Source organism: Nerophis ophidion, linkage group LG02, assembly GCF_033978795.1.
Source record: "Nerophis ophidion isolate RoL-2023_Sa linkage group LG02, RoL_Noph_v1.0, whole genome shotgun sequence".
In the NCBI taxonomy this organism is placed as follows: domain Eukaryota; kingdom Metazoa; phylum Chordata; class Actinopteri; order Syngnathiformes; family Syngnathidae; genus Nerophis; species Nerophis ophidion.
The window spans coordinates 21,224,033-21,236,634 of record NC_084612.1 but is presented as its reverse complement, the minus strand read 5'-3'; the positions used below and the strand labels follow the sequence as shown (position 1 = coordinate 21,236,634).

Below are 12,602 nucleotides of genomic sequence, written 5' to 3'. Positions count from 1 at the left end.
TTAATGAATTAAGCTCCTGTATTCATCTCCTGAGGCCTTGGTCAGGACAAATAGTTTTCAATCCGAATACCGTATTTCCTTGAATTTCCGCCGGGGCGCTAATTAATTTAAAACCTCTTCTCACTCCTGCACTTACCAAAGGCATGCGGTAAAACTAAGCATGCGCTAATTATTTTAAAACCTCTTCTCACTCCGGCACTTACAAAGGCACGCAGTAAAAATTTGAGTGTGATGTAAGTTTGGACCTTAAATCCTACTGAATAGCTCTTAATCTTCTTCCCTTTATGCGATTTCAAATTATCGATATTGAAATCAGCCTCCTCCATTTTGAAAATGATGACAGGGGAAGTGTCACTCGTGACGTCACGAGTTTGACCAGGCGGTAATACTAAGCATGCGCTAATTATTTTGCGAAGCGAGTTTGACCCGGCAGTAATTCAAGGCAGGCACATACTATATGCCCTGCGGCAATTCAAGGAAATACAGTATTTTAGCCTTTACATTTTCACGCCGCAGGGTTAGTCCATGAGTCCATTGCTTTTTGCTCTTGCCTTTGAGCCTTTGTCAATAGTGCTTCATACTAACCTGCTTATTATGGGCATATAAACAATATGTGCAGGTGAAAGTATTTTTCTATGTAGGTGATCTCCTTCTATATGTCTCGGATAGCGCCATCTCAGTTTCGGCTGCCTTAAGTACTCCCCAAGCTTTTGGAAATGTTCTGGTTACAAAAAAACATAATTTTCCCTTTAAAATTACCATGCAAAGTTTCACTTAATTGGGTGTCCAGGTCACACATACACTTCCAGAGCTTTATAAAGCCAACTTTGTTTCACCGTTTGTCCAGAATTCAGAGAGATTTTGATTGCTGGGTCTTATACTTAATTTACCGGTAAATACAGTGGCACAGGTCAACTCTTGTCAAAATGAATGTACTTCCGCCATTTTCCTATTTGTTCCATTGTATACCGCTTTTTCTCCCTCAGTCCTTCTTTTGTAAGTTAGATGGACAGATTTTAGACTTAATTTGGAATAAAAAGAATCATATCGTTCCATCCATCCATCCATTTTTTACTGCTTATACCCTTTGGGGTTGCAGGTGGCACTGGTGCCTATCTCAGCTACAATCGGGCGGAAGGCGGTGTACACTCTGGACAAGTCGCCAACTCATCGCAAGGCCATCACAGATAGACAGACAACATTCACACTCACATTCACACACTAGGGCCAATTTAGTGTTGCCAATCAACCTATCCCCAGGTTCATGTCTTTGGAAGTGGGAGGAAGCCGGAGTACCCTGAGGGAACCCACGCAGTCACGGGGAGGACATGCAAACTCCGCACAGAAAGATCTCGAGCCCGGGATTGAACCTAGGACTACTCAAAACCTTCGTATTGTGAGGCAAACGCACTAACCCCTCTTCCACCGTGCTGCCCCGACTCACATGTTATGTAAGCAACATTTACAGAGACATCAATTGTCGGGAGGATTAGCACTACCAAACTTAAGATTTTACTACTGGGACACCAACATTAGAATTCTTAAATATTGGCTGCAATATGAAGCATTTGATCCTCCTCTGGTATGGCTGGTTATGGAGGCGAACTCAACCAAACCAGTATCTCTAGGGCTCTGGTTCACTCTCCCATCAACTAATCAATATTCACATCAACATTTTACGATAAATTCAATCGTAAAAACCTTATATAGGATCTGGGTTGAGTTTTAGCACTATTTTGGCTTGCAGACTATTTCCAGTCTTTTACCCATCACTGTTAATCATGCTTTCCCTCCCTCTCTTGTCGATGATGCCTTTTTAAGATGGTCAAGTCTCGGGATCAACAACATTAAAAAATGTATACATTGACAACACTTTTGCCTCTTTCCAGCAACTTTCTGATACATATTCACTCCCTTTTCAAACTTTTTTGGATATCTACAGATCCAAAGTTTTGTTTGTAATACATTCCTTGGGTTTTCAGACTTACCTACTGACACAGTTTCGGATGTGTTTTTTGCTTCCAATTTTAAAAATATCAATTACACATATTTATTATCGAATTTGTCTTTTAAACCCTGAGTCTCTAAAGTCAATTAAGTCACTTTCGGAGGAGGATTTAAAAAATACCCTACCTGAGGATAGCTGGACAGATATTTTAAGTAAAGTTCCTATATCTTATATTTATGCAACACACAGCCTCATCCAATGCAAACTAATACATCGTACTTATCATTATACCAAGGTTCGACTAGCTAAGATGTTTGAAGAAATATCTCAATCGTGTGATCGGTGCCAACAGTCTCCAGCTAACGTAAAACATACGGTATTTTCTGGCCCTGCCCATCCATGTGCAATTATTGGACAGAAATGTTTAATACTTGGTTTTAATAATTTAATAATAATTTAACCAAATCTTCCAAGTGGACTATTCGGGGTAGCCCATCTGTCATCTTCTCTCAGCAAATCTAAAAATAATCTGGTAGCATTCACAACTTTTCAGCTTGGAGACTTATTGTGCCTAACTGGAAGGCTGCAGCGCCTCTCTGCTGCATCCGTTGGATCAGAGATATTCTTTATTTCCTTAATTTGGAGAAAATTAGGCTGACGCTGAATGGTTGTTCTGTAAAATTTCAAGAAGTATGTGGTGCTTTCTTAAGAAATGGAAAGGAGAATGATTTCCAGTTTATCCCCTATTGAGACACGGTTGGATGATTGATGAGCCTTTTGTTTGCTTTTTTTATCGCTGCACCAGATTCCGACCATTCTGAAGTGCAGTTGTCTGTGGCTTCATAACAATATTTGCTTGTTCTTACTTGACTGATTTTTTTTTGTGAGTGGGGGAAAAAAATAACATTTGATTTGTATTGTATTTTAATTTTGTTAACTGTGTGCCGAAAAAATTTCAATAAGCAAATGTTTGAAAAAAAAATTCTAACAAGACCATTCAAGAGGCCCTTTTCTAGGACAAGTACTACATAAAGGGTCTGTGAGTTAGCTCTGCTGAGGGGGGTTTTCATCAAGCTTCAATCAATACTATGCCTGTCAATCAATTTGATTGAACTTGAAGACATTTTGTTTTCATTGTAAACATTTGTCATTCGTTTTATTGAAGCTTCACAGCTTCATAATCCGTCTCTCTGATTGATGTGCTGTGATGAGTGCTGATTATAAGCTTATTGACAAGATGCTCTCACACGTGCATAGAAGTGAATCTCAATACAGTATGTCACTTATTGATCTGGCGTCAACAGAGTTCATCACTTTGATTTATTGTGTCATGGCCGAGTCCTCCTCTCCGATGATTAAGTACTGACAGTTTGCAGCAACAAGTATTGTAATTTTAGTGGCCGCAGAATGTAGTTTTTGCATAGCAAAACATGTCAACAACCTGGCTTTTTTTTGACAAATATAGGTGGTCTGTGTAGAAAGATGCAGGTTAATTACAGTCATCCAACAAGCTGATGCCACCTGCCGCAGATGTTACACACACTCACTGATAACACACTGAAGCCCACAATCAGCTTTTTTCCCCTCTCTTCTTTTTTTTACCACACCAGCAGTTTCCGAAGCCTTGTGTAAAGGCTGACTTTTAAAAATGGAAATATTACCAGCAATAAACTGTGTTTGTAGAGTGTTTTTTATGCAAGTTAGAGAGCGCAAGTGAGAGTGTAACCATTCGTAAAAAACAAACAAAATTACTTTTGCTGCATTTCTGGATTATGTGTATGTATTTAAGGAAATTGCACACAAATAAATTATTATATTTTATTTAAATTAGACTTTTTTGAAAATGCTTTATGCACATGCATTAGGCCAGACCTAGTCAACCTGCGGCTTGTGAGCCTTATGCGCCTCTTTGGCTGGTTTCACGCGGCTCTTAACTCTGTTATGAGAGTACCGTATGTGTGTGTGTGGTCCTTTAAGATATGACAGCATGTGAGGTGAGTGACGTCAGTGAGTGGGTGGGCGAGAGAGGTGAGGGAGCGGTAACAGTGCGTGCTGCAAGTGCTAGTAGGGAGGTGAGGGAGCGGTAACAGTGCGTGCTGCAAGTGCTAGTAGCTTGGTGGTTGGCTGCGTGCAAGACACCAATAAAGTTACAAAGTTGCAACAAACCGCCAGCCTCGTCATTCACCCTCGAGTCCGGAGCTGTAAAGACCCACTGCCGGGTAAAGAGAAGGGTGTTACCCCCAAAATACACCGGCCCTGGAGGAATGTCTCCCCTGCGCTCATCGACTACGGTCTGGGAGCCGGAAGAAGGAAAGGTGTAACAACTCTATTAGCATACTTGCCAACCTTGGGACCGCCAACAGTACTTGCTGCTTACTTTAAAAAAACAAAAAAACACTTACCTTTCACTATTTGAGTAGCCTTTGTTCTGCCATTTGAGTACTGGCGAACGATCTCTGAATCCGGGAACATATCCTTCACTGATTTGTTGAAAACATCCGCAAATGAGAACGGGGATCAGCATTTTGTCTCAGCATATGTTACACCCTCGTGTCTCCATTTAGCAAGGTGGCCCATAATACTGGGCTGTGACGGGTGCTGCGTTGCCGCTGTCTTGTGCTTCTCTAACCATTCATGAGTGACGATATCCATTCGGCCACCGTGTTCAATGGAGAAGTCTGATCTACAAAATTTGCAGGCAGCATACCCCTTCCCCTTCGAGCTGTCCTAGATGAACTGAAATTTTTGTTTCAAATCATTTTGGAACTTGCAAGCGTACTTCTTCTTAATTTTCGTTGCCATGACTGTCTCTTCTTCGTTCTTCTGCTTCGTCTCCTTGTTGTGTGTGTAGTTGTGCACTCTCCAAAAGCCCTAGATGTTATAACGTGACTGGGCCGGCACGGAAAAGGGAAGAAAAGCGGACGTGACGACAGGCTGTCCTCACTCAGGTCTGCATGGATCAATATTATTGTCCGGCTGGAAATCGGGGGAAATTTGGGAGAATGGTTGTCCCGGGAGATTTTCGGGATAGGCACTGAAATTCGTGAAAATTCGGGACGGTTGGCAAGTATGTCTATTAGTGTCTTAGTGTTTACCATGAAGTCTTTATTTTGATAGCCCTTCGCGGTAAACTTGTCTGAGTGCAAACTAAAGCAGTATTTGAGTGAGCTCGCTTCCACAATTTGTTTTGTTTTTAAGCCGTTCTTAAATCTGGACGTACATTGAAAATATACGCAACCCTAACTCAAAATGCCGGACATTTGAGGCATTTAAGAAACCCCGCCCGGACAGCCCTTCAAAAGAGGACATGTCTGGGAAAAAGAGGACATATGGTCAGTCTAACATAAGAACAAAAAGCCAAAGCCGGTTTGAGCGACGTCAAACGCAGGAGTAAACAATTTGTGATAAGTTCGCTCTCAAAATGGCGGGGGAAAAAAGCACAGCAAAACGAAAACATGAAGAAGAACACAGGACATTTTTAACAGAGTGGGAGAGTTCATATTTTTTTGTTTAACGTAATGGCAAGCCATTCTGCCTTATATGTCAGGCATCATTAGCGCATTTCAAAGCTTCAGCGTCACAAGGAATGCCAGAAGTCCCACTAAGCAACATGCAGAGTAACAGAAAAATATTATAGTTTTGTTTGTGGACTTGGTTGAACTCAGAGTTTGTGTGTGTGAGACAGTGCACACAATGTTAATTGTTGAAAATAACTGGCCTGTGGTCTTAGTACTGTAGGAGTCATGTTGGTGTGTGACATTTACAATAAATCTGGCTGAGCAGAGGTCTGTGTGTGTGTGTGTGTGTGTGTGTGTGTGTGTGTGTGTGTGTGTGCGTGTGTGTGTGTGTGTGTGTGTGCGCGTGTGTGTGTGTGTGTATTCACTGCTTTCTTATTAATGCTGAAATGTAGAGGAAGAATGTGAATGGCTCCAATTAGTATGGAAGTATATGACATGTACATTCCATACATTTATGTATTAATGCTGTACACACAATTTAACCATTCAGATATTATACACAAAAAGCTACGCAAGAAAACCCAACAGCAAAAATGTGTCAACTGACCTGTGTGAAGCTGGCACCCTTTGTCATTGCAAATATTAAAAAAACACTGCTGTTCGTTTGTGCTTCATTTGTGCTGGTTAAATAACAATCTCATTTATGATGTGTGTGTGTATCATATAACATCAAAATGTTATATGATAAGCTAACAGAGTTGAAATTAGAATGTTAAAACCTGGGCAACACCACATAACTGTTCATGTAAAATAAAAAGATAAACATTAATTGTGAAAAACAAATGACGTCAGGTATATTATTTTGCCCGTAATTGGCTAGCTAGTTAGCGGCTAATGCTAACACATAACATTAGCCGTTATTTGAACTTCATCTTCTTGATAAATCCTGATTAAACATCATATACTGTACATAGAGTTTTTAAAGCAACTTTTATGGCACATTTTTTTCCTTAAAAAAATATAAAACGTTAACTAGGGTGCGAGAACTTTGATTTCATACTGTTGTGTTATGCTAGCTTTAGGAAAATTACAGCAAATGTGTTCACTTCATGTATACCTTTTTGAATAAATTTGTCTGCTCAAATGTAAATTCAGTTGATATTTTGGTCTTGGGAACGCATGGTTCTTGTGTTTTATGTCCAAAGGAAACATGATGTAAACAAACTAATTAGTGTTTTACAAAGCAACAAGATTTGAAAAGAGCTCATTGTAAAGATGGAATTGAACTTATATTTTTATATTTCTGTTTACAATCATGCTGTGTTGTTTTGTCTTAACCACTATTGATTGAAGTGACTATAGGATGGCGGAAGCGATGGCAAGTTGCTGGCACGGCCGCTGTCCCATTGAGCTTTTCAGCTAAAATAAAATGATTTTGTAATCAGACAATATTTTCGGTATATTTAGATGGAATCTTTACCTGACATGTTTTCGATGGTCATCTGCAGTCTTCTTCAGAAGGGTCACCTGACCACTGTGGCTGTTGCCTATCAGTTGTTCTTATAGGCGTGGCGTGGGGGGGAGAGGGCAGCCAACCAGGTAGACTTGATAGGTCTGCCTGGTTGGCCACATCTATAAGAACAGCTGATAGGCAACACGTCCCACAGTGGTCAGGTGACCCCTCGGAAAAAGACTGCAGATGACAGTCGAAACATGTCAGGTAAAGATTCCATCTAAATATATCCAAAATATTGTCTGATTAGAAGAACATTTGAAAGAGTATATGAATAAGAAGACATAATGAACCTTTTTGAGTAAAATTAAATGAGTCCTTTTGCCCCGATAAAGGCAAAGGTCAAGCAAATCAGACCTCCTGTATAATGTGTAGTGTTTTGTTACACAGAAGTATAACATTATGTATACAAGCATACAGGCTATCACGCTATATTGAAATTGAATAAGTAACTACTGAGTGTTATTTTGCAGCCAGACGTACAAGCTGAAAAAAGTATTTTCCTCTCTTCCTCCCCCAGGATCCATCCTTCCCCCTCCTGCTCCATGATAAGCTACAAGTCCCCAACAGCTCCCGGCGGGCATGGAATGAGCGCGACAGCCGCTGTGATGTGTGCGCCACTCACCTCAACCAGCTTAAACAAGAAGCCGTGCGCATGGTCCTCACCCTGGACCAATGGGACTTGTCTCCCTCCTCGTCTCCGCCTCCCCTCTTTGGACGCTATACCTCCCAGGCAGCTTTAGGAGCATCTGGATCCCGGGAGTGGCCTTCGCCGTTCCTCCCAACTTCTTCCTCGTCAGCTGCCGCCGCTACGCTACCTACTCACTCCTCGTCCCCGTCGCCTTCCCCGAGTCCAGGCCAGACCCCGACTCCCACCCCCAGTCACGGACCACCTCCAACAGGCCACGAGAGTCCCACAAACCAGCAAAGTCATGGTGCAGGGCTCCGACCGGGGTCCAAACCCAGCTCATTGGGACTTGGAGGTGGGGTGGAAAGACGGAACGGGTCACCCGGTTCTGGAAAAGCAGCTGCGACCCAAGTGAGTGCAATGAACAGTCCTGGGAATAGCAGTGCAAACAGCAGCAACAACACAGCAGGCCTACAACACCTAAATAGAACTAATGGAGGAGTCACACTATATCCATACCAGGTAGGATAACTTTACATTTACCCTATTTCCTCACAGGCATTTATTTAAAGAAAGCTATCTATTTAATAGGCCTTTACCTGTATACATAGTTATGTAAAAGGTGGGACTATGCCCACTGCTCTCTGCTCTCACCATCAATTATTTGTTCCTGAGGGCTAATATTTGTTCAAGTGAAGATTAATCGAGGCCTGGCATCTATTGTAGCAAAGACCTCATTTTAACCAAACAGTGGTACCAAAACCAAATTCTACGAAAACCAAATTCTACGAAAACCAAAACAATGTTTCCCTCAGAAAATAATGTCAATCCAAGGAATCGTTCCAGACACCCAAAAGTGATAGCACAAACCAATGTTCTTAAGGAACAATGCGAAAGGCATATAAATCACAAATTAGATGGATAAACATTTAACATCACGTTTACCTTCATCAAAACTGTTGTTGGCAAAGACGGCAATGAAAAGCATCGACTGATGCAATCAACTGATGACAATCATCAGATTGTGCAATACGGCACAACACGTCACACTGTCCTGGCTACACAGTTCCACAAGCATGCTACAATTAGCAACTTTCGTTGGCTCCATGGTGGGTTATTTTGCAGCAGTTATCAATAAGAAAGCGTGGAAGGAAGAAAGAAGATGAATGTGGAGTTGTTCGATGTTGTTCACACAGAAAGTAGGGCTGGCCGATATATCAATATATTTTCATCCAATCCAATCCAATCCACTTTATTTATATAGCCCATTTAAACAACAACATGTTTCCTTAGTGCTGCACAACAATATTAAAAACAACATTCAAATACTATCCTGAGCTCCACCAACAAGATATGAAATAAGAAAATATCGTAATATCGATATCATTTATTTCACGTTGAAAATTACGTTATTTGTTGTGTTCCTTCTTCTCCCCCTTCATGGGCTACTAAACCCCTCCCCTTCCTTCTTCCAATACTTCCTGCATGTATAAAAACATCCATGATCTACTCAGTGGCCTAGTGCTTAGAGCAGGGGTGTCAAACTCAAATACAGAGAGGGCCAAAATTTAAAACTGAACAAAGCCGCGGGCCAAGGTTGAACAAATTAACCTTTTAGGTGGTAGTGTCTTTTGTAGCGTCCCGGAAGAGTTAGTGCTGCAAGGGGTTTTGGGTATTTGTTCTGTTGTGTTAAGGTGCGGATGTTCTCCCGAAATGTGTTTGTCATTCTTGTTTGGTGTGGGTTCACAGTGTGGTGCATATTTGTAACAGTGTTAAAGTTGTTTATACGGCCACCCTCAGTGTGACCTGTACAGCCTTGGCGTCACTATAGACAGCGATTTTAAACTAGACAAACAAGTCAATGGCGTTTTAAAATCGTGTTTTTATCACCTTCGTCTTTTAGTAAAGGTTAAACCGTTTTTATCTTTTAACCTTTTTGAACAAGTCGTGCATGCTTTTATTTCAAGTCGCCTGGACTACTGGAATGCACTTTATGCTGGCATTAGCCAAAAAGCTCTCTCCCGGTTGCAGTTAGTCCAGAACGCGGCAGCACGACTTTTAACAGGGGCCAGGAAACGCCAGCATATAACCCCAATTCTTCAGAGTTTGCACTGGCTCTCTGTTCATTTTAGAATTGATTTTAAAACATTGCTGTTTGTTTTTAAATCTTTACATGGACTGGCACCTCAATATATCTCGGACCTTATCCAAATTTACATTCATGCGCGCGCTCTGAGGTCCGAGAGCCAGTTCCAGCTCGTTGTGCCCAAGACCAGACTTAAGATCAGGGGAGACAGGGCCTTCTCTGTGGTCGGCCCTAGGCTCTGGAACACTCTGCCGCTCCATGTTCAAACTGCTTCCACAGTGGAGTGTTTTAAGTCTCGTCTTAAGACCCACTTTTATTCTTTGGCTTTTAACACTACGGGAGTTGTGTGGTCCTCTGTTCTCTGTTGTCCTCTGTGTTTTTTATACACTTTGATTTCTATTTTACTGTTTTAATTGATTTTACCCTTTAAAATAGTTTTTAATCATATTTGTTTTTATATTGTTTTTATTGGTTTTATATTTATTTATTTTTTGTTTTTATTCAGTCATTGGTGGAGCATTATATATATATATATACTTTTTTTAATGTAATTTTATTTATTTATAAATTTTTTTACAATTGTTTTTAACATGGCTGTGCAGCACTTTGGAAACGTTATTGTTGTTTAAATGTGCTATATAAATAAAGTGGATTGGATTGGATAGCTGTTGACTAAGTATGCTTTGCATTTACTTATGAGTGTGTACAAGCTGCTTATATCATGAGGCTTGGCCGGCACGCTGTTTGTATGGAGGATGAGCGGACGTGACGACAGGTTGTAGAGAACGTTAAAGGCATTGCCTTTAAGGCACGGCCCCCAATATTGTTGTCCGGGTGGAAATTGGGAGATATTCACGAGAATGGTTGCCCAGGGAGATTTTCGGGAGGGGCACTGAACTCCGGGAGTCTCCCGGGAAAATCGGGAGGGTTGGCAAGTATGAGCATTAGCGGTGAATGCGGTGTTACAGCGGCACCGCCTCTGTATAATACCGGCGGGCCAGCTCTAATGTTAATTTGATATTGCCTCCAGGGCCAAATGAAATTACATGGCGGGCCAAATTTGGCCCGCGGGCCAGAGTTTGACACCCATGGCTTAGAGTGTCTGCCCTGAGATCGGTAGGTTGTGAGTTCAAATCCTGGCCGAGTCATACCAAAGACTATAAAAATTGGACTTATTCCTTTCCTGCTTGGCACTCAGTATCAAGGGTTGGAATTGGGGGTTAAATCACCAAAAATGATTCCCGGGCGTGGCACCGCTGCTGCCCACTGCTCCCCTCACCTCCCAGGGGGTGATCAAGGGTGATGGGTCAAATGCAGAGACTAATTTCGACACACCAAGAGTGTGTGTTACAATCATTGGTACTTGTTTTCATGTGGTATTATATTTTTTTGCATTTTGGTCCGGGACCCTTTGGGACTGTGTGACAAGGGGTGGCACTTTCGTGACCTCTGTTGTGCTTTTTTTGTGGACTTCCGGATCTGCCTCCCGGGAGCCTTTTGGCCATGGAGACCAGCTGCAGGGTCTCTGCTACACCAGAGTCTGTTTGGATGTACTGGAGGAGATGCGGATGAGGGGACAGGACTGTGGAGCTAGCACTGAGCTACTGGGACGGAGAGGCTTCGCGGTGTCTTGGCTGGGTGAGCAGGTGTCGGACACCTCAGTCACCTTGGACGTATCCTCGCTCATCCATGCGGACTGGACACTGGCCGAGAGTGGAGTCGGCTGTCTTGGTTGCCTTGTTGGGTCTGCTTCTGTCTCTGGCCATGCTCCCTCCACCCCAGCAGACGATGGCGTGGAACACCGCAGAGGCCACCACAGTGGATATGTTTATTTTACTTTTTATTCATAGCTGTATGTAGAAGTGTCTGGTTGTATCTGCTGCTTTAATGTCTTTAATGTCCTCTGTGTTCTTTGATGTTTGATGTCTCCCTCTTACACACATGGAAGAGGGATGTGTACTATGGCTATGAGTTGTTGTGTTTTTTTTTTTTTCCCTTGGTCTCAGTCTGCACCCCCACTCCAGGGCCTAGGCTAAGACCGAATTTTTAATTTTATTTTAATCTTCAATTTTTTTCTTACCCCCCACCCCCACCCCCCTTGTTTACCTGTATGTCATCTTTTTTGTAAGGGGCGCTGGAAGCCGGCAGACCCATCAGCGATCCTGTTCTGTCTCCCTGTAATGTTTGTCTGATCTTGAATGGGATTGTGCTGAAAATTGTAATTTTCCTGAAGGAACTCTCCTGACGGAATAAATAAAGTACTATCTATCTATCTTTAACTTTTTTAACTTTTTTGTTTACTATGATGAGTGACAGGCCAATCAGCGGCAAGATAGAGCGGGTCATCGAACCAGCAAATGTATTTTTCATACATTGCACAGCTGCATTATTTATTTTATGTAGAAATAATATTTTTCCATTTTATTTATGTTATGTATTTCTATGCTACTTAAACCCATCTTGACTAACTGGGTTAATAAAAGTGCCACTGACTGTTTACAGTACAGTTGTCATTCACTTCAATTTCACTGAATATCACTCAAAAATAAATATCTTTATATGTATACCTTCACCGGAAAATATATCGAATATCGAGTTCATGTAAAAATATATCGCGATATAATTTTTCGTCCATATCGGCCAGCCCTAACAGAAAGCTAAAGGAAGAGAAGCAGTACGTTGAGGTACAAAGCAAAGTGATCCTGGCATACAAAGCATCCTGATAGGCAACCAGTGGCAGGTGTGTCCTAATTGCCACTCAGGAAGAGGTGGGGGAGTCAGCGCTCTGACTAGAGAAGTAGTGGCAAGTAGTGAGTTTTCTAAAACATCATCTTTTTCGCCACTGACGGTTCTCTGCTTCTTCGTCCACCATTTACTTCAGCGGCTGTCTGTTTTGGCAAAGAATTGTGACATAACTGTTACCGTTGGATGACATGACTTGAGTGATTAACACGACCTGATTGTTCAGA

The 12,602-nt window shown here is 41.8% G+C and overlaps 1 protein-coding gene across 1 annotated transcript in view; it reads left to right on the top strand.

The window, feature by feature from the left end:
• The first annotated feature begins 3,927 nt into the window (after window positions 1-3,927).
• Window positions 3,928-12,602, top strand: part of LOC133535506 (kinesin-like protein KIF26B) — a 123,212-nt gene continuing 114,537 nt past the window's right edge. Inside the window, exons 1-2 of the mRNA XM_061875397.1 lie at window positions 3,928-3,942; window positions 7,440-7,958. Of these exons, the coding sequence (XP_061731381.1) occupies window positions 3,928-3,942; window positions 7,440-7,958 (534 nt within the window). The remainder of the gene's footprint in view (window positions 3,943-7,439; window positions 7,959-12,602) is intronic.